Source organism: Pan troglodytes, chromosome 4 (genome assembly GCF_028858775.2).
Source record: "Pan troglodytes isolate AG18354 chromosome 4, NHGRI_mPanTro3-v2.0_pri, whole genome shotgun sequence".
Lineage (NCBI taxonomy): Eukaryota > Metazoa > Chordata > Mammalia > Primates > Hominidae > Pan > Pan troglodytes.
In genome coordinates this window covers 109063185-109084095 of record NC_072402.2, presented here as the reverse complement: position 1 = coordinate 109084095, position 20911 = coordinate 109063185, and the positions used below count along the sequence as shown (strand labels likewise).

General features: G+C 33.9%; 1 protein-coding gene across 4 annotated transcripts in view; it reads right to left on the bottom strand.

Annotated features, from left to right (window-relative positions):
* The window catches only part of CAMK4 (calcium/calmodulin dependent protein kinase IV), a 264464-nt gene that overhangs the window by 138911 nt on the left and 104642 nt on the right, over positions 1-20911 (bottom strand). For all 4 annotated transcript variants that reach the window (XR_008548047.2, XR_010156970.1, XM_517873.9 and 1 more), the window contains exon 2: positions 12244-12322. Coding sequence is in view for 1 of the 4 variants with exons in the window: in XM_517873.9 (XP_517873.7) it covers positions 12244-12322 (79 nt within the window). In the remaining 3 variants the exon portion in view is untranslated. The remainder of the gene's footprint in view (positions 1-12243; positions 12323-20911) is intronic.

The window sequence follows — 20911 nt, the reverse complement described above, 5'->3', positions numbered from 1 at the left end:
TATGAACAGACACTTCTCAAAAGAAGACATTTATGCAGCCAAAAGACACATGAAAAAATGCTCATCATCACTGGCCATCAGAGAAATGCAAATCAAAACCACAATGGGATACCATCTCACACCAGTTAGAATGGCAATCATTAAAAAGTCAGGAAACAACAGGTACTGGAGAGGATGTGGAGAAATAGGAACACTTTTACACTGTTGGTGGGACTGTAAACTAGTTCAACCACTGTGGAAGTCAGTGTGGTGATTCCTCAGGGATCTAGAACTAGAAATACCATTTGACCCAGCCATCCCATTACTGGGTATATACCCAAAGGCCTATAAATCATGCTGCTATAAAGACACATGCACACATATGTTTATTGCAGCACTACTCACAATAGCAAAGACTTGGAACCAACCCAAATGTCCAACAATGATAGACTGGATTAAGAAAATGTGGCACATATACACCATGGAATACTATGCAGCCATAAAAAATGATGAGTTCATGTCCTTTGTAGGGACATGGATGAAATTGGAAATCATCATTCTCAGTAAACTATCGCAAGGACAAAAAACCAAACACCACATGTTCTCACTCATAGATGGGAATTGAACAATGAGAGCACATGGACACACGAAGGGGAACATCACACTCTGGGGACTGTTGCGGGGTGTGGGGAGGGGGGAGGGATAGCATTAGGAGATATACCTAATGCTAAATGACGAGTTAATGGGTGCAGCACACCAGCATGGCTCATGTATACATATGTAACTAACCTGCACATTGTGCACATGTACCCTAAAACTTAAAGTATAATAATAAAATAAATAAATAAATAAATAGAATGCAGAATTGTAATAAATTCCAGCAATGTTTATGTCAATAAAGAAAATGCATCAAATCATAACAATGCTCTGGAAGAATGTTCTGACTTTCAAGTATATTCTTGAATGGTAAAGCATACAAATCAGGCCAAGATTTAACATTCTGCCCTGCCACCTTTGCTCTCTTATACACATATTCTTGTCACAAACTGGATAGAAATATTCCTGTTCCTATTCCAGGAGACCTGGTTTGATAGTCCCTATGAAAATCAATAGGTTCCAACCGACAGAATCCTTGAAGAAGTTTCACTTCACTTGACACGGCTCGTTATCTGAAAGCTACTTTCCTTAATGTGTTCTGAGATCTCAATTGGCCCCAAAAAGTCTATTTGAGCTGGTGATTTATTATTCTCTTATCCATCACTGACCAAGGTGACCCTGCCTGTACTTCCAGAGCACATCAGTAAGAAGTTAAAAGTGACCAATAGCAGCATATAATAGATGCATATCTTTCATTCAGATTGAACCATCCATCCCTCTTATGTACATCATAGCAATTAGAAAATGCATGGCTCATTGTCAGTTTTCCACGTTTCCAAAGTTTAGGCAGAAAAAGACAGAGCAGGGAATCTCCATTGTGCATCCTGAGTCTGCCTGGTTGAGGGCACAGTGGCAAAGTGTAGAGGATCTCCCTGGAGAGGTTGGTGGTTCCTACTCACTAAGGTGTGAGAGGCTACATAAGCTTCCTCCTCTTGGCCCAAAGGAGTCTTATTTATTTTGTAATTTTTATTTACTTATTTATTTTTGAGACAGAGTCTCGCTTTGTTGCCCAGGCTGGAGTTCTCAGCTCACTGCAACCTCCATCTACCGGGTTCAAGTGATTCTCCTGCCTCAGCCTCCCAAGTAGCTATTTTTCAGCTTTATAGTGGTAAAACTGAGAAATAAAAATTACACACATTTAGTGTACAATGTGATGTTCTGATGTACGCATTGCAAAATGATTGCCACAATCAAGCTAATTAACAAATCCACCACCTCACGTAGTTTTTTTTTTTTTGTGGTGAGAATATTTAACATTTACTCCTAGAAAATTTCAAGTATACCAACACAGTGTTATTAATTATACTTCCCATACTATACATTTGATCTTTGGAAATTATTCATTTTACACAACTGAAAGTTTGTACCCTTTGACCTACATACCTCCATTTCCTCCTGCACTCAATCCCTGATAATCATCCTTCTACTCTCTCTGAGTTCAACTTTTTAAATTACACATGTAAGTGAGATCATGCAGTATTTGACTTTGTGTCCAGCATATTTCACTTAGCATAGTGTCCTCCAAGATCATTCATGTTGTCGCAATTGGCAGGATTATATTTTCCTTCTTAAGGTTACCCATACCACATTTTCTCATTCATCTTTTGACAGACAGAAGCTGTTTCCTCATCTTAGCTGTTGTGAATAATGCTGTAATGAAATAGCAGTACAACTACCTCTTTAATATATTGACCTTATTTCCTTTGGATTCACTAGAATTTTGATAGGGATTGCACAGAATCTGTAGATCACTTTGGGTAGTACTGACATTTTGGCAATATTAATTCTTTCACTCCATGAACTAACCTTTCCATTTATTTGTGTGCTTTCAGTTACTTTCATTAATGTTTTACAGTTTTCAGAGTACAGATCTTTCACCTCCTTAAATTTGTTCCTAAGCATTTTAAGTTTTTGATGCTGTCATAAAAGAGATTGTTTTCTTAATTTCTTTTTCAGATAGTTTGTTGTTGGTATATAGAAATGTAACTTATTTTTGTACCTAATTTATATATTCTGAAACTTTACTGAAATGATTTATCAGTTCTTATGTAGTTCTTTTGTGGAGTCTTTAGAGTTTTCTATATTTAAAATCATATAATCTACAAACAGAGACAATTTTACTTCTACCAAGAATTCTCATTTAAATGCTGCTCAAACTATTTACAGGTATTTTTTCCTACTGTTATTTTTCCTCCTTTATTCGTTGACACATCTAGCTACTTTCCTTGGAGGATGATAATAACATCCATATAGCAAGGACCTCAAGCAGTCACATATTAATATATGTAGTTTTCACTTAGTGAGACAGAAAAAAAAAAGTGAAATCAGACAAATCCATTTCCAGAACCTTGCTCTGTATTTACTATCTCGGTGGTTGTGGGCAGCTAGCCTCTCTGAGCCTCAGAAACCAAGACTGACCTTACAAAGACCATGTGAGGAAACATGAGATTATTTATTTTTGCATGCAACACATTTTTATTGCAATAGTGTATGTAAAGTTCCTGGCACACAGTAATTGCTCAATATATTGTAGTTATTACCATTTCAGATTCTGTATTTAGGTACCTGGCTTTCTATAAACCATATACTCTGTGCATTACCTCCAACCGCACCTACCCTTATCACTGAGAAACTGTTTCCTATAGCAGGTGATGCAAAATGAGGAATGGGGAACAATTTCATAAAGTCTGTGTCAATTTTGCACTCCCATCCATAGAATGTGAGGGAATCCTTTTCCCAAATCCTGGGCAAAGCTAGATATTTTTATTCTTTGTTTAGTTAGTAGTGGTATGGTTTGTCTGTGTTCCCCAAAGTTCATGTATTGGAAATTTGATCCTCAATGCTGTGGTGTTGAAAGGTGGGGCCTAAAGGGAGGTGTTTGGATGATGGTGCACCATTCCCATGAATGGATTAATGCTCTTATTGCAAGAGTAGTTCCCTTATAAAAGCATGAGTTTGGTACCCTCTTTCTTTCTCTCTCTTTCCCCCTCTCTCCTTCCCTCCCTCCCTCTCCCTCTCTCTCTCTCTCTCTCTGCTATTCTGCCATGAGTTGACACAGGAAGAAGGCCCTCACCACATGCTGGCCCCTTGATTTTGGACTTCTCAGCCTCCTCCAGAACTGAGCCAGTAAATGTGTGTTCATTATAAATTATTCAGTCTGTGATGTTATGTTATAGCAGCACAAAACAAACTAACATAGTAGTAAAAAGTATTGTCTTATTAATTTAAGGTTATTTTTATTGTTAATGGCTATAAAATATTATCATTTTAATGTTTTCTAAGAAGTATCTTTCCAAATATTTTGCCATTTGTGAACAGCATGAGTTTGAACAAGATATTGACCATTAGTTTTCTCACCTTGAAACTGAGAATCCACCAGTCTCTAGCACATTATAAACATTCAATAAATAATAGCTATTTTAATTTTTTATTTGGGCTTTGGTGCTTTTCTTAATTGATTTCTACATGCTTTTATATCATTAAGGCTATCACCACTTGGCAAGTTGGTGATTGCTATGGACTAAGTATTTGTGTCCCCCGAAAATTCACATTGAAGCCTAAATCCCCAATGATAGCATTTGGAGATGGGCCTTGGGGAGGTAATTAGATAATGAGGGTAGAGCCCTCATGATAGGATTAGCACGCTTATATGAAGAGACAAAAGAGAGTTTGCTTCCTCTCTACTCTTTTGAATTTGAACTCACAGTGAGAAGATAGTCTTCTGTAAGCCAAAAAGAGTGCCCTCATCAAACACCAAATCTGCTGTCACCTTGACCTTGGACTTCTCAGCCTCCAGAACTGTGAAAAATAAATTTCTATCGTATAAGCCACCAAGTTCGTGTTATTCAATCTCTTGGAGATGTATCTATAAAATAATGATAGCACCTACCTCACAAAGTATGACATATTATTTTTATGAGTACCATTTTAAAATCATAAAGTGACTTAAAATTCCAAGTTGTGGCCAGGAGTGGTGGCTCACGCCTATAATCCCAGCACTTTGGGAGGCCGAGGCAGGCAGATCACCTGAGGTCAGGAGTTCGAGACCAGCCTGGCCAATACAGTGAAACCCCGTCTCTACTAAAAAAAAAAAAAAATAACAAAAATTAGCCGGGTGTGGTGGCATGCACCTGTAATCTCAGCTACTAAGGAGGCTGAGGCAGGAGAATCACTTGAACCCGGGAGGCAGAGGTTGCAGTGAGCCAAGATGGCGCCATCACACTCCAGCATGTACAACAAAAGCAAAACTCTGTCTCAAAAAAAAGAAAAAGAAAATTCCAAGTTGCCAGTTTCCTTGTAAAGAGATATGCACACATGTGTACCTGTGTGTAAAAAGACTGGTGGATGTGGGAGCTAATGTCTGTCAATTGGCCAGTGCTCATCACTTGGCCAGTTAATACAGTACACCCAGATTCAAACATAGTTCTCTATACAAATGTAGTATATTCTTCCTAAAGAAATCTTCTGGGGAAGTTGACATGAGATGTAAAAGTTACAAAGAAAAAGAAGGCTAGAAGAGAGAACAGAGCCCACATTTGAAGAATGCCTAATACATGCCAGGCAATATACGTGCACATATATAAAAATATATAAACCTTCAAGTAATCCTCAGTTTACCCAGTGGTATAAATGGTGTTATCCCCATTTTAAAACTGAGAAATCTGAAAATCTCTAATGGAGACATCCTGGAGATTCATCTACCAAGAAATTGGAACAAAGCCTATGTAGTCTGTAACTTAATCTTCAGATTGCCCTGCAACATCATAGTTATATACTCAAATGCTAACTCATAAGAATGTAAGGACAAATAAATGGAAGTTAAAAACCAACTCACAGAATGATTAACAAATCACAATGTGTGCTTCTTTGATTAACTGAGAAGAGAATAAAAAAATCAAACCAACATTTATGGAAAATTTTGTAGAATTTTGAGACATTTGCTAGGTGAATGTTCATTAAATTACTCAAGCAAAACCTTTCCAGAACTTTATTGGTATTATAATAACTAAAATATACAAAAATTAGACCTGGAACTGTTTTTCTATTGTAGATCTAGGCACACTGCTCCAAAGTAAGAATCACACAGAAAAGAGCTTAGGGTTGAAAGTGTTCTAAATCTAGGTATTATAGGCATCCGAGATGTACCTAAGTAGAAGGTCACAGGATGGGAAATCCTTATTGTGTGCCACATTACATTTTATTGATAGCAGTAAGAGAATATGTATCCATTTTTAGCAGTAATTTCAAAAGTACTCCAAAACCAATGTAGTTAATTTTGTTCATAGAGAAGTACGTAAAAATCATCTGTGCTACTCACTGTTTGACTTTAAATCAAGCTAATGAGAACATTAAAATTATATAGAATGAACTGGTACTCTTATGAAATATCTGTGTGAACACATTGCAATTAATTAGAATAATGTTCATCATGTATATTACATGCTTCCTATGTGGTGGGAAATATTTATTTTAATCTTTAGTAGAACACTCTGACCTAGATACTCTTAAACCCATTTTAAAGATGAAGAAACAGATTGAGAGATATTCTATAACTTCTAAAGTCACACAATCAGTACGTAGCAGAAGTAAGCCTAAACTCAGTCTGTCTGGCACCACAGACCACAACATCACCCCACTACTACATAGCAATTTTTAAGGAGAGTCAGAATACCTAGAAATTATGATTTTACACACGGAGATTAGATCTCAGACTCAATACTAGGTATTTCATGAGAGGCATGTATTTTATAGTTAGATTAATACAAGCTTTTCCAAGAGTTGAGCTACATAGTTAGAAATTTCATCTGAATTCTGAAGTTCAAATATCTTTTTCCAAAATTCTAGAGATACTATAAATTATTGGTGGAGCATAATTTTCTTAAATCTCAATCAGTTCTCCTTGAAAATAAGTCACATTTATAGTCTGACATGTCATTTAGATACACTCTGAGGTATATACTCCTAAGGAAGAAAGATAAACTATAATTCATGTGAATTACTCCTGAAATACAGACTCCATCATCATAATGATGTCATTCTTCAAAAGCTGGCATTCTATTTAACTCAGCAAAGTTCAGTCCAGTTTGAAGTTTCCAACTGCTTAATTTGTTCAAATTTTGACACTTTCTCGAATTTATTTTTTTCCTTTCATATAGTTTTAAGTTCATAATTTAACATCAGTAAAAAGGTTACATCTTATAAAACACTGGTTGTCCCCACTAGCCATGTCTGTCAAAATCCCTTAAAGACCCGAAGTAACTTAATAAAATCTTTCTACTCTACTTCAAATATCACATACAGTGGATATACTGAAGGGCTGATGCATGAAAGAAAAAAGTTAGCCTTGTTTCCTTCACCCTTGATTCATGCTTTACAAACTTCAAAGTTAAATTTCCACTGATAATCACAAGCAAATTAGACAATATATACGAGATAATGTAGCATGTATGGGGAACAAAAATGGCACTTAGGCCATCCCCACACAAGAGGAGAGGATGAATGTCATGTCTAGGGAATTCATGACTTCTTCAGTACAAGAATCACTAATACTAAGTGGAAAAAAAGGAAACAAACAACCCAAAAGGCACTTCAATCCATTTTCCTCTCTTGTTTACAGTTAACACCATGAAAGCTTTATCCTCATTAATGGCACAATGAGACAAATGGATATTGTTACAGGAAATATCCAGGGTCTTTTCAATACAATAAAAAGTGGTTCAATTATCATTTTCTATTTTCTGGCACTTCAATACATTTATAACAGTGAGTCACTGATGTTTGTCATAACATTTAGAGAGTGCAAGATCTTGAAATGCTTTCTGAATAGCCAGAAGAAATGCTCAATTATGCGAACAGGATCTCAATGTTGAATTATGTTTTTCCACAGACTTCTCATTATGAGAAAGCTCACGTATCTGAAATGTTGAAATACCAGAATGAATAATAATATACTACAATAATTGTTTAGTTTTGCCATATTTGATTTTCCTCTCTCCCCCAACCTGTGCATACACAAACAATTTTTTTTGTTGTTGTTCAACCATTTGAAAGTAAATTGCAGACTTTATGATGCTGGCTGATATGTAATTTAATGCATTCCAATTCTTTGAAATATAGGTCTCTATATATTAAATACATGATGTTATACCCATTTATAAAATATATATTGACTTAAAACATGTCTCATATTATAATTACCTGTTAATTTATCACACGGATATTTTTCTATCCATAATATCCAGTTATCTAAACATGACAATTCACTGTATGTTAATTATCAGTGTTGACTCTGTCCTGCACCTGACCACCATAAGATTTCTCCACAAGAGCTGGTGCTTTAACCTGTATTCCTATGGATAAGTCAGCGCATTCATCTACTAAAACCCAGATATTTGAGTACTTAATGGAATCTCATTGATGCTCAGGGTTTTTTATGGAAAAATATGTCTCATTGCTAGTGTAAACTAAATTCTTCCTAATTATTTTATTAAGCTATGAGAGAAGACCTTCATATTGCCACAAAATGGAATTTGGGTAAACTCCCATGGAAAAGTGTTTAAACAGATCCTGAGAAAGAAGATTCATGCTATCAAAAATTTAACTGTAAAAGAGACTTTTAAAAGTCTCTCACTTTAAGTCTGAGACAGTCTGAGGAAATCTTTCTCGGACTTAAAAATATTTAGACATTAAATTATTTATAAATTAGATGGGTTTCCTTATTAACTTTCTTAAATGTGATATGTTTCACTCATCTTCAAATAAAATATTGAATGGAATATTTTGAAATTCATCTTAGAGGTCCTCCCTTACAGATAGAGTAGAATTAAATCTCCCTCAAAACAGACATTATCCTAACTCCCAGTACCTTAGAATGTGACCTTATTTGGAAATTGTGTTGTTGCAGATACAATTAGTTTAATTAAGATTAGGTCATACTGGAGTAGGGTGGGTCCCTAATCCAAGAGGACTGGTGTTTTTATAAGAAGAGAGAAATCTGGACAGGGATGTGCACAGAGGTAAGATGATATAAAGACACACAGGGAGAAGATGGCCATGTGACATTGTGAGAGGGAGCAGAGACCCCACTTAGGGGACTGCCAGTCTCCCCTGGCCCCCTAGCATGGAGATAAAAGAAAAATTTTGAGTTCCTTCTAGGGAGATTTCAGGCATCTAGCTAGCCCTGCCACAAGCAATTTGAAAAGTAAATATAAATAATCCACTAATTAAAAAGGTAATAATAGCTTAAACGATTATCACTCAAGTAAGTTAGAGTCACAAGATGTTTGGTTCCTTATAGAAATTAAAGATAGCATCTCATATCCTTGAGCTGTTATTCAGAAACCTTGACCCTCACCAGATGAAAAATGCCAACCACTGTCATGTAGACCTCAGATAAGGAGGAACTAAGAAGTGAATGCTGACTACTGTCCTTATTCTAAATTTCTTCCTTGAAAGCCTGTAGAGAGTCATGCCCAAAGGCTAGATCTTAACATTCCTTTCTTCTGACCCCAAGTTTTTAGACAAAACATTGCTTCCTTAACCAACTGTAAATCAAAGAATCTTAGAACCCACCTGTTTGTAAGCCTCTACTTTAAGATACTCCCACCTTTTGGGGCCAAACCAATGCATAACCTCCATATACTGATTTATGATTTTGCCTGTTACTTCTGCTTTCCTGAAATGTACCCTTACCTTTCATAGTGTACCCGTGCTCATAAGCCATCGGGGAGTTTGGGTCTTAAGTGTGAATTGCCTGATTCTCCTTGTTTGTCACCCTGCAATAAATGCCTCACTTTCTCTCACTACAAGTCCTGGTGTTAGTGTTTTTGTTTGTTTGTTTGTTTTGCACACTGGGTGAGCTGACTCAAGTTTGGTTTAGTAACAATTGGAGGCAGATATTAGAATGATGACCTACAAGTCAAGGAATGCCACAGATTTCTGGCTGTCACCAGAAGCTAGGAGAGAGGCATGGAACAAATCTTCTCTCAGAGCCCTAAGATGGAACCAACCCTGCCAGCTCTGTGATTTTGGACTTCTTGCCTCCACAATTGTAAGAGAATAAATTTATGTTCTTTTAAGTCATCTAGTTTGTGGTAGTTTGTTGGACCAGCTCTAGAAAAACAAGATGGATGGAAATAGATAGATGGATGGAGAGAGATAGATAGATAGATAGATAGATAGATAGATAGATAGATAGATAAAGTTTCAAGCCTCTTGGGCTTAGGGCTAGTCATAAAATGAGGACTGAAGAAACCATCCATTGAAGTAATATAGTAGTCCCAAAGTTGTTAGTTGGACCACATAAAATTGCCATTTTTGAAGGCCAAGAAATAAGTAAAAAATTGCATTAATAAAGGCAATTTTATGTGGTTGAGCTTAATAGATTACATAAATAATTCAAGTTTTCTGAACCCTTTTGTTTTTTTTCCTCAGGAGCAGACCCCTTGGCTGAATTCTCTAAGAAAACATTTTCCCCACATCACTTTTCCTCTATAAATAGATTCTTAGGCTTCATTCATTTCCTTTAGACAAGGAAGTTTCAGTCTCCATGACCTATATGGAATGAAACGCTAGAGGCAACTGGTCTTTGAGGTTTTGTCTGCTATTTCTCTTGTTTACACATCTCTGTGCATGATTTATCCTAGGAGATAATACTGGGGATTCTATCTAATTCACATTCAAAGCTGAGGTTTTTCCAGGGCATTTTCTCTCATTCCATTTGGCACAGCAGTAACTGTGTTTGACAACATCTGCCTTACAGCACCATTCTGCAGCTCCATCTGACACTTCATTCTCATTCACACGCTCTTCCTGCCTGTCTTCTGAGGGAGATGTTTTCACAACAGCGAGAAGACAGTAAGGACGAACCAGAGCGGCACTTGCCCAACGAATATACGTCATGAACCCACCAAATGGCTTCACTGACCTCCTTCTCCAATTTATCCAAAGACTTTTGACATAAGCCAGCCTTTAAACCAGCCTGTTGCCCTTGGGGATTCTTGAGCATTCACATGTAATTTCTAAGTATTTATTTCCTAGACTTTCATATGTCTCTTCCCTCTCAAAGTTTCCTCAACTATGAAAAACAAATAGCCCTTCACAAATTTTACTGACAATTTTTTAACCAATAAGAAATTGTACAAACAAGTCCTAAAACATCTTGTGTGTGACTACTGCTAAAATATGCCGTTTTATTTTCATACAAAGTAAATATTTAACAGGAAATTCTATTTCATAAAAGTTTTAATAATCCTTACTTCAGATAAATTTTATGACTGTAAGAAACTAAATTAAGGGAAAATTCCAAATCTTATCAATCAACAGATTCCTCTACATTCTGGAATAAGTTAAATCATTGCCTACACCAAACAGAAAATTCAGAATATAGAATTCATTAGTAGCAAGTGCCACTGAAATTATTACCGACTTTCATTAAACTGTTTTTGTTATTTTGCTATGACTGTAAATTCTAACAGATTGTTTAAAAATATCATTCTATTTCTATTTAGCTGAAAACCTTGTAGTATTATGCTCTTCATTATATGAGATTCTAAAATTTCCCTGTGCCAGACAATACATAAACAGCTGGTAATTTTAAGCTGCCTTGAGGAAAAAAATTTCCTTGGCCTAAAAATGTATTTGACTTCAAAATTTATGATACTTCTCAGCATACTTTACAACTGAGTTTTCATATATATATATACACATTTCACATATTTGTTCACATGAAATTTGAAAATGAATGTGTTATAAAAGAATATCTTGTCTTTTTGTGGTTTTATGAGTAGAAACTGCATAAGAACACAAAATCCAAGTAGGGCATTAAAATGGCAAAATACTCTCTGGGGGTATAGAAAGTATTACACAGGTATTGGCATTTATATTTTGAACTCCCATCTACTGTGTTTCTTACTCATTAGAGATAAGCCTAAGTCACTTTTGCCTCCTCAGCTTACCTATGAGTGTAGGGCAAAAGAAGCAACCCCCAAAACAAAAACCTTCCTTTTTTTCCAAGTACAAACTTCTAGATGAGCAGGTTCAGTCCCAGAAAAATTAACTCAATAAAATTCAATTATACTCTACTGAAGCAAGTGCAACATTTGAAAATTAAGGCAAATTAGAATCTGATGACTCCTTTCACAAATACATTTGTGCTTTATTTCAAATTCTTTTCAATAGCAAGCTTTTCTAATACTAAAATGTGGTTTTAATATTTAAATATTGAAATTATTATATAGTGTGTGTGTGTACGTGTGTGTGTGTGTGTGTGTATATATATATATATATATATATATATATATATATATATATATAAAATCTCCAAGAACATGCCTGATATGCACAATAAGGTCTACCTGCCAATTCTAAATGTTTTTCCTTGCCAATCTTCTCCCCAGAACCACATCCAATCTGAGATCCAGCTGCTTTCAAAGACTCATGCAATTTCCACCAGACAACAACCTATTTGGGTTGCACTCCCGTAATCAAGAGTCAAATGGGTCATTTGCACACAGCAGCTCTCTGGCCCCTTTGTTCTTCAAATCAGGTTCCTGCCTTCTCCAGGTCACAGGCCCCTTAGAGATGCCATTATATAAGAAATAAACTTACTGTTTTCTTTAACACTTTGAGAGCATAAGGCTTCTGGGTCCCCTTCTGTTTGCATCTGTACACAATGGATGTAGCACCCCTTGAGGGGGAAAAAGACAAAAAGAAAATGTTATGCTTTGGACATGAATTAAAGGGGAAAGCTTGAAAATAAGTGTATCTTGCAATAACCCTCATAACTGACAAGTGCTTATTATAAGTTCTATTATAGGACCAGCCCTAGCTGTCAAGAGTATTTTTTTTAAATCACAATTGAACACAGTTTGCTCAGAAAATTCTAGGTTTTCCAGCTTGCTCTTTTCCTTCTGCCTTATCCCTATACAAGTAACATAACTAGGGCTACTGCATTGAGAAGGCTCTGGAATAAATCAGGTCCTCAGGTGAATGTTGTTTTTGAAGGAAACCCACCCAATTTCAGAATCCCAGAGCTTTCCTAAAGGTACATGTCTGGAATAAAACAAACCATATGACTTCAGGGAGAAGGTTTAGGTGCAGCACTCTACAGTGTGGCAAGAGAGCTGGGACACTCCTCCTACTTTTTAACGTGTAGAGGAGATGGTAATCTGTGAAGCAGATGGTAAGAAGGCATTCAATAACTATTTTCATATATGTACAGGGTTATTAATAAGAAAGCATTAAAAAGCAGGACAACGTGGTCCAAATGCTCCAAACACCACATGAGAAGCAAAAGAGTAAAAGAGAGATAAAAGAGAAATATAGACCAAACAGGCTTACACTTCAACTTCAGAAAGAGAACTTCTAGAAACAGCTTAAAATCAGTAAACTTGTCAGACTTTGAAGATTAGGCCAAAGGACCTCTTATAATATACTTGGTCCCATGGTCCTGAAATTCCAAGTGAGCACAAAGAATTATAAAAATAAAACACATTCCCAGCTATCTAAAGGCAACACATTTTTAACAGAGCCAAGAGATGTCAAAGACTGGTGTGTTGTAAATGCAAATAGTTAAAAATATTAACATGTATTTTTAAAACCTTGGTAAGGTATGACATATACACAAAGTAATAAAGGGTGCAAGAAATAGAATAAATGAAGGTAACATAAAATTCATTTCCTTATTTTAAATTGCTTTAAAAGATAACTAAGGCAAAAATATTAAAATTTTTAAAAATTAAAAATGCATTGTGTTTCTAGCATGTGTAAAAATAAAATGTACGACAACAACAGCACAAATGATGGAAGGAAGAAATTGGGAAATACTGTTGTTAAATCCTTATACTACGTGTCTGGTAGTCTAATATTATTTAAATATAGACTGATTAAAGATGCATATTATGTAATCTATGGCAATGACTAATTCTTTAATGGAAAAATCAACAATAATTCAATAATGGAGCTAAAATGAAATATTCAAGAATGGATTGCAAAGGAGCAAAAAAAAATAATAGATTTAAAAATGAAACAGCTAACAATGTGGTGGTTTTTATTCTAATCATATAATTACATTAAATGTAAACATTATAAACTGTTAATTAAAACTTAAAGAGCAGATTGGATTAAAAAAAATCAACACCAAACTATATGCTGTGTACAAGAAACTCATTTTAAATATATAGGCATAAATAGGTTAAAAAATAAAATGATACATTAGGTTGGTGCAAACCTGGTAAAAGAGATACTACACAAACCCTAACCATAAGAAAGCAGGAACAGCTTATTAATATCAGACTAAGTAAATTTTAGCAAAAGGATAAAGGGGGACATTAATTATGAAGGCGTCAACTATGCAAAACAACATAATAAACATAAATATGTGTGCACCTAACAACAGGGTTTCAAAATACCTGAAAGAAAATCTTATAGAACTAAAAGGAGAAATAAAAAATCCATAAATACACTTGGAAACTTCAATACACTGTCTCAGCACTTGATAGCAAAAGCAGACAAACTCTCAGGAAGGATTACAGAACAACAGAACAGCCCTACCAACTAAATTATACTAAGTGACATTTAGAAAAAAAAACTCTCCACCAAAACATCAGAATACATATTCTCTTCAAAGTTATAGGACTCACATACTTTATAGACTTACTATAAAACTACAGTAATCGAGAGAGTGGTGTTGAAGAAAGAATAGACATGAATACAAATGAAATGTTTTTTGCATGTGTTTCATATAGGTAGCTAAAGTTGCAAACGAAATAAAGAACAGTTGTCATATTTGAGATAAGGCATTGGATTGGGGTAGAGGTGAGCAAAATAATAAGGTGATTAAGAAGGCAGCTCCAACAATTACTAGCTACATGACCCCATGCAAGTTACATGACCTCTTTGTGCCCTCAGTGTTCCTATCTGTAAAATGGAAAAAATAACAGTACCTATCTCATGAATTGTAAAGAGTAAATGTGTTAATCTATTTAAAGCATTTAGAGTGATGCTTGGCACAGTAAGGTCTATGTAAGCATTTACTGTAATTGTTACATATTTCTATATTTTTATAATTTTTACAAGAAAATACTCATATTCTTCATGTAATTCTTGGTGTATTCCTAGTGTAATTTTATTTTTATATTTACTTTTTTTAAAAAAGGATCCAAAAATAGTCCTACACATATATGATGGATTATTTTCGGACAATGGTAAAAAGGCAATTTGGTGACAAAAAAAAAAGTTTTTCTAAAACCTAGTGCTTGAATGACTAGATATCCATATGTAAAAAGATAAAAACAAAATTTCTCCATACCTTACACCTTATATTAAAAAATTACTCAAAATGGATCACAGATAGAAATGCAAAACCAGGAACTGTAAAATTTCTCTTAAAAAGCATAGAAAAAAAGGATTGTGATCTTTAGTTAGGCAATGATTTCTTAGATACAAAATCAAAAATACAATAAATGAAAGAACAAGTAAATAAACTGAACTTCACTTAAGAATGTCTGCTCTTTGCAAGTGTTGGAGAAAATATTTATGAATCACATATCTTAAAAGGACTTGTATCTAGAATACATAAATAACTCTCAAAACTTGATAAGAAAATAACACATTAAAAATAGGCAAAATATCGGAACACATAAAACTGATAGTACAGAAATGTAAAGGGTCTTAAGAGACTAGAATGAACAAATATACATCAACAGATTGGATGACCTAGAAGAAATGAATAAATTCCTAGATATATACAACCTACCAAGACTGAATAATGAAGAAACAGAAAATCTGAACAGACCAATAATGAGTAAGAATATTGAAATTGTAATAGTTTCCCATCAAAAAACAAAAAGAAAAGAAAAAAGAAGCCTGGACCTAAAGGCTTCACTGCTGAATTTTACCAAACATTAAAAAAAACTAATTCCAATCCGTCTCAAACTCTTTCAAAAACTGAAGAGGAGGGAATACTTTCAAACGAATTTTATGAGGCCACCATTACCCTGATATCAAAGCCAGACAAGACCACTATAAGAAAAGAAAATATCCCTGATGAACACAGATACAAAAATCCTCAACAAAATACTAGCAAACTGAATTCAACAGCACATTGAAAGGCTCATTCACCATGGTCAAGTGTTATTTACCCTTGGGATGAAAAAGTAAACATATTCAAATCAGTAATTGTGACATACCACACTAACAAAATGAAAGACAAATCACATGATCATCTCAATAGATGCAGAAAAAGCATTTGACAAAATTTAACATCTATTCATGACAAAAACTCTCAACAAATTACGTATAGAAAGAATGTACCTCAACACAATAAAGGCCATATATGACAATTCCACAGCTAATGTACTCAATGGTAAAAAGTTGAAAGCTGTTCCTCTAAAATCAGGAACAAGACATAGATTCTCACTCTCACCACTTCTATTCAATACAGTAGTAGAAACCCTAGCCAGAACAATTAGGCAAGACAAAGAAATAAAAGGAATCTGAATCAAAAAGGAGTAAGTTAAACTGTCGTTATTTTCAGGTGATATGATTATATACACAAAAACCCTTGAAGACTTCACCAAAATACAGTTAGAAATAATAAATGAATTCAGTAAAGTTGCAGGATACAAAATCAACATTAAAAAATCAGTTGGGTTTCTCTATACTGATAACAAGCTGCCCAAAAAAGAAATGAAGAAAATAATTCAATTTACAATAGATAGATATAAAATACTTAAAAATAAATTTAAACAAAGAAGTGAAAGATCTGTATACTGAAAACTATAAACATGCATAAAAGAAATTGAAGAAACCACAAATAAATGAAAAGATATACTGTGTTCATGGATTGAAAGAATTAATATTGTTAAAATGTCCATATTACCCAAAGCAATCTACAGATTCAATATAATCCCTATCAAAATTCCAATAACATTGTTCACACAAGTAAAAAAAAATTCCGAAATTCCTGTGGAATCACAAAAGACCCCAAATAGTCAAAGTAATCTTGAGCAAAAAGAACAAAGTTAGAAACATCACACTACCTGATTTCAAAATCTACTACAAAGCTATAGTAGTCAAAATGGCATGATACTGGCATAAAAATAAACACATAGAGCAATGGAACAAATAGAGATCCCTGAAATAAATCCACACATTTATGGCCAACTGGTTTTTGACAAAGATGCCAAGAACACATAATGGGGAAGGAATATTTTCATTAATAAATGGTGCTGGGAAAACTGGACATCTAAAAGCAAAAGAATGAAATAAGACCCTTATCTCACACCATTTACAAAGATCAACTCAAAATGAATTAAATACAAATGTAATACCTGAAGCTGTAAAACTACTAAGTGAAAACATAGGAAGAAAGCTCTATAACACCGGTCTGGGAAATAATTTTTTGGATATGACCTCAAAGGTACAGCTAACAAAAGCAAAAATAGATAACTGAAATTATATCAAACTAGAAAGCTTCTGCACAGCCAAGGAGACAATCAACAGAATAAAACAGACAACTACAGAATGGGAGAAAATATGTTTAAACCATACATCTGATAAGGGGTTAATATGCAAAATATATAAGGAACTCAAACACCTCAATAGTAAAAAACTAAGTAACTCAATTAAAACATGGGCAAAGCATATGGCTTAAAGCAATCTATAGAGTCAACACTATTCCTATCAAACTACTAACATCATTTTTCACAGAATTACAAAAAACTATTCTAAAATTCATATGCATTCAAAAAAGAGCCTGAATAGCCAAAGCAAAAAAGAATAAAGCCAGAGGCATCACATTACTGGACTTCAAAATACACTACAAGGATACAGTAACCAAAACAGCATAGTACTGGTATAAAAACGGACACAATATACCAATGGAACAGAATATAGAACCCAGAAATAAAGCCACACACCTACAGCCATCGGATCTTCAACAATTCGACAAAAGCAAGCAATGGGAAAAGTTCTCCCTATTCAATAAATGGTGCTAGGATAGCTGGCTAGCTATATGGAGAAGAAACTGGACCCTCCCTTTCACCATATACAAAAGTTAACTCAAAATGGATTAAAGATTTAGATGTAAGACCTCAAGCTTTAAGAATCCTAGAAGAAAATCAAGGAACCACCTTTCTGGACATTGGCCTTGGCAAAGAATTTTTGCCTACGTCCTCAAAAGAAGTTGCAACAAAAACAAAAATTGACAAATGGGACCTAATTAAACTAAAGAATTTCTGCACAGCAAAATAAAGTATCAACAGAGTTAACAGACAACCTACAACCACCAGAGGCTTGGAGTGGAGACACTAGGGAGATATGATGTTACTCAAAGGATACAAATGTTTAATTAGCCAGGAGGAACAAATTCAAGAGCTCTTAATAATATAGTTAATAATAATGTATTGTATACTTGAAAATTACTGAGTAGTTCTTAAGTTCTAAGTAAATTTTAATTTACACCATTAAAAATGAGGTAATTCATATGTTGTTTAGCTTGATTTAGTCATTCCACAGTGTATACATATTTTAGAACATCATATTTACACTATAAAAATATATAATTATTTCCAATGAAAAATGATTTGACCATATACTTCACCAGAGAAAATGTATGGCTGGCAAACAAGAACATGGAAAGATCCACAGCATCATTAGTCATTAGGGAAATGGAAACTAAAATCACATGAAGATGCAACTACACATTGTGAAAGTTGATTACACAGATTGGATTATCCTTTTCATACCCAACTAAAACAGTCTAGAGGCAGCAGGGCAAGACATTAGGGACACATAACATTGCTCCAAAAACATAATTCTTTACAAGTCTGGCTGCTGAAACTGCCTGTTGTAACTAGAGACCAGTTTTCTTTGTAACTGCTGCAACTTTAGTACTAATTTGGCCCACTGCTGTCACTCACCGATCAGAGCTTATCAGTTCCTCAGAACCTTACTAGTGCCGATGACCTTTCTCAAAAAGCAATATATAACATTTCTACTTTTTATACAACCTCCAACCTCTTTGTTCTTTTGACATACTGAAGACCACCTAGTCTGAAAGTACACCCCAAATTGCAATTATTTCTTCTCAAATAAAACATTAAATTTAGAGATTTGTCTTTATATTTTCATTGTGACTTCAACACCACTATTTGAACGACCTAAAAAAAAAAAAAAAAGGCTGGCAAGGATGCAAAGCAACTGAAACTCTCACACATCACTGGTAAGAATACAAAATGGTATAGCCACTTTTGAAAACAGCTTGACAATGTTTTATAAAGTTAAACATATCATATAACCTATGTATGTCACTTCTAGGTATTTACTCAAGTAAGATCAAAACAATGTTCACTCACAAACTTGAACCTGAATTGTCACAGCAGGTTTATGTGTAATCACCAAAAGCTAGAAGCAGTTTCAATATCCCTCAACTGTGAAGTGGATTAACAATTTGTGATACATCCATATGGTGAAATTCTACCTAGAAATAAAAAAGGAATTAATGAGGGTACACAAACAACTTGGTTGAATCTCATTTATAATATTCTCACAGGTTGGAGAGGGATTGACTACAAAGTAGTATAGGGGAATTTTTTTCACATGATAGAACTATTTTATATCTTGACTGTTATGGTGTTTACACAACTATATACAATTGTAAAAACAAGTAAAACTGCAATAAAATAGGTGAAATTTACTGTCCAGAAATTATAGTTCAATGAAAATACAGTAAAAAGAATTTTCCAAAAGAACTATATTGTTTAAAAATATTAAAAACCACATTACCAAAATGTAGCTTATAGCATTCAACCCATTCTATGTTCATTTAACAGTAATTGGTGAAATTCAAAAAAAAAGAAAAAATATAAGAGAAAGATTTTCAAACAGAAGAAAACTAAAAATCTAATTTTCATTCTTATGGAAAATAAAATTGAAAAATTAATGTTACTCAAAAATTCACATAAAAGAATATTAAATGGCACCCATTTCTTAATTTCCTCATCACATTCAATTAACCTATCAATAAATTCTATATATAAATCATTGTTTTAGCAAAGCTTTTTAAGAAACAATTAACAAATACATTTTTGGCTAATCAACTTCAGGACACAAGTATACTAGAAATAAATTTTTAAAGGCAAGAAAGAGTAAGCTAAAAGAAGAAAACAGCCTAAACTTATGTGGAAATAACAATTCAATAGTTTCTCAAAAAGATAACCTATATTATTAATTGAAATTAAATAGTTGACTTAAGTGTGTAAATATAATTTTAGAAAGCAATCACATTTTCAGCATGTTCATATAAAAACTATTTTGACATAAAGCATATTAACAGTTAATTTTTAATACAGAAAGAACATCTTGTACAGTGTTGCATCTTCATTTCAAAATGGAATAAAGAGAGAACTACCACAAAATTGCTTGAGATTCAAAAGAAGCAAGGAGATTATACATTAGAGGATATTATATTTATGGAGTCATTCAACTGAAAAAAATAAAGCTTTACTGCTCATGTCTATCCATTTATAACATATTCTTTAGCAAAAAGACCAAAGAATTATAGAAATTATTCCAGTTATAATATTTTCTGCCATGAATTTGATGAGAAATAAAACTAATACTTTGAGCCTGATTTCTACTACTTTCTTTTACATTAGTTTTAACAGGAATTCTAGAAAAATTATTTTTGAGCTCTAGTTTTGTCTAATATGGTTAGTTGTTCATTTAAAAATTTAAAGGCAAAAAGTTAAAAACATAGACCACCATATTTTTCATTACACAAAAAGAGAGAGTTGTCAAACCTGTAATGTGTTTGTGAAATCATATATAGTATTTGTACATTATAACTGAAATACTATGTATAAACTATAATATGTGTACATACATATATAAAATATATATTATATCCCCACACATTGTTCTGTAAAGCTATTAACACCTGATGTTGATACCTGGCACTGCATGCCAAACTTATGGATGGAGGGGAAAGCTCCAGATATAATATTTATTTTCCTGAATATGTTTCAAGTATAAAGCCCGTTGCTACCACATTTAGGACTACGTAGTGTAGAAAGGGGCTCTTCATCTGTCAGTTGGCCTTAACATGCTCCTCATGCCTAATTCATATGGAATAACTTTTCTTTCTTTTTCTCCCATAATCTCACCATTTTTTTCTTCCTGTCTTCTTTCTTGCTTTAAAAAAAGATAAATTGGTTTAATTTTATTTTTTCCTCCAAAAAACAATGCAGGAGTGTTGACATAACTATTCACCCAC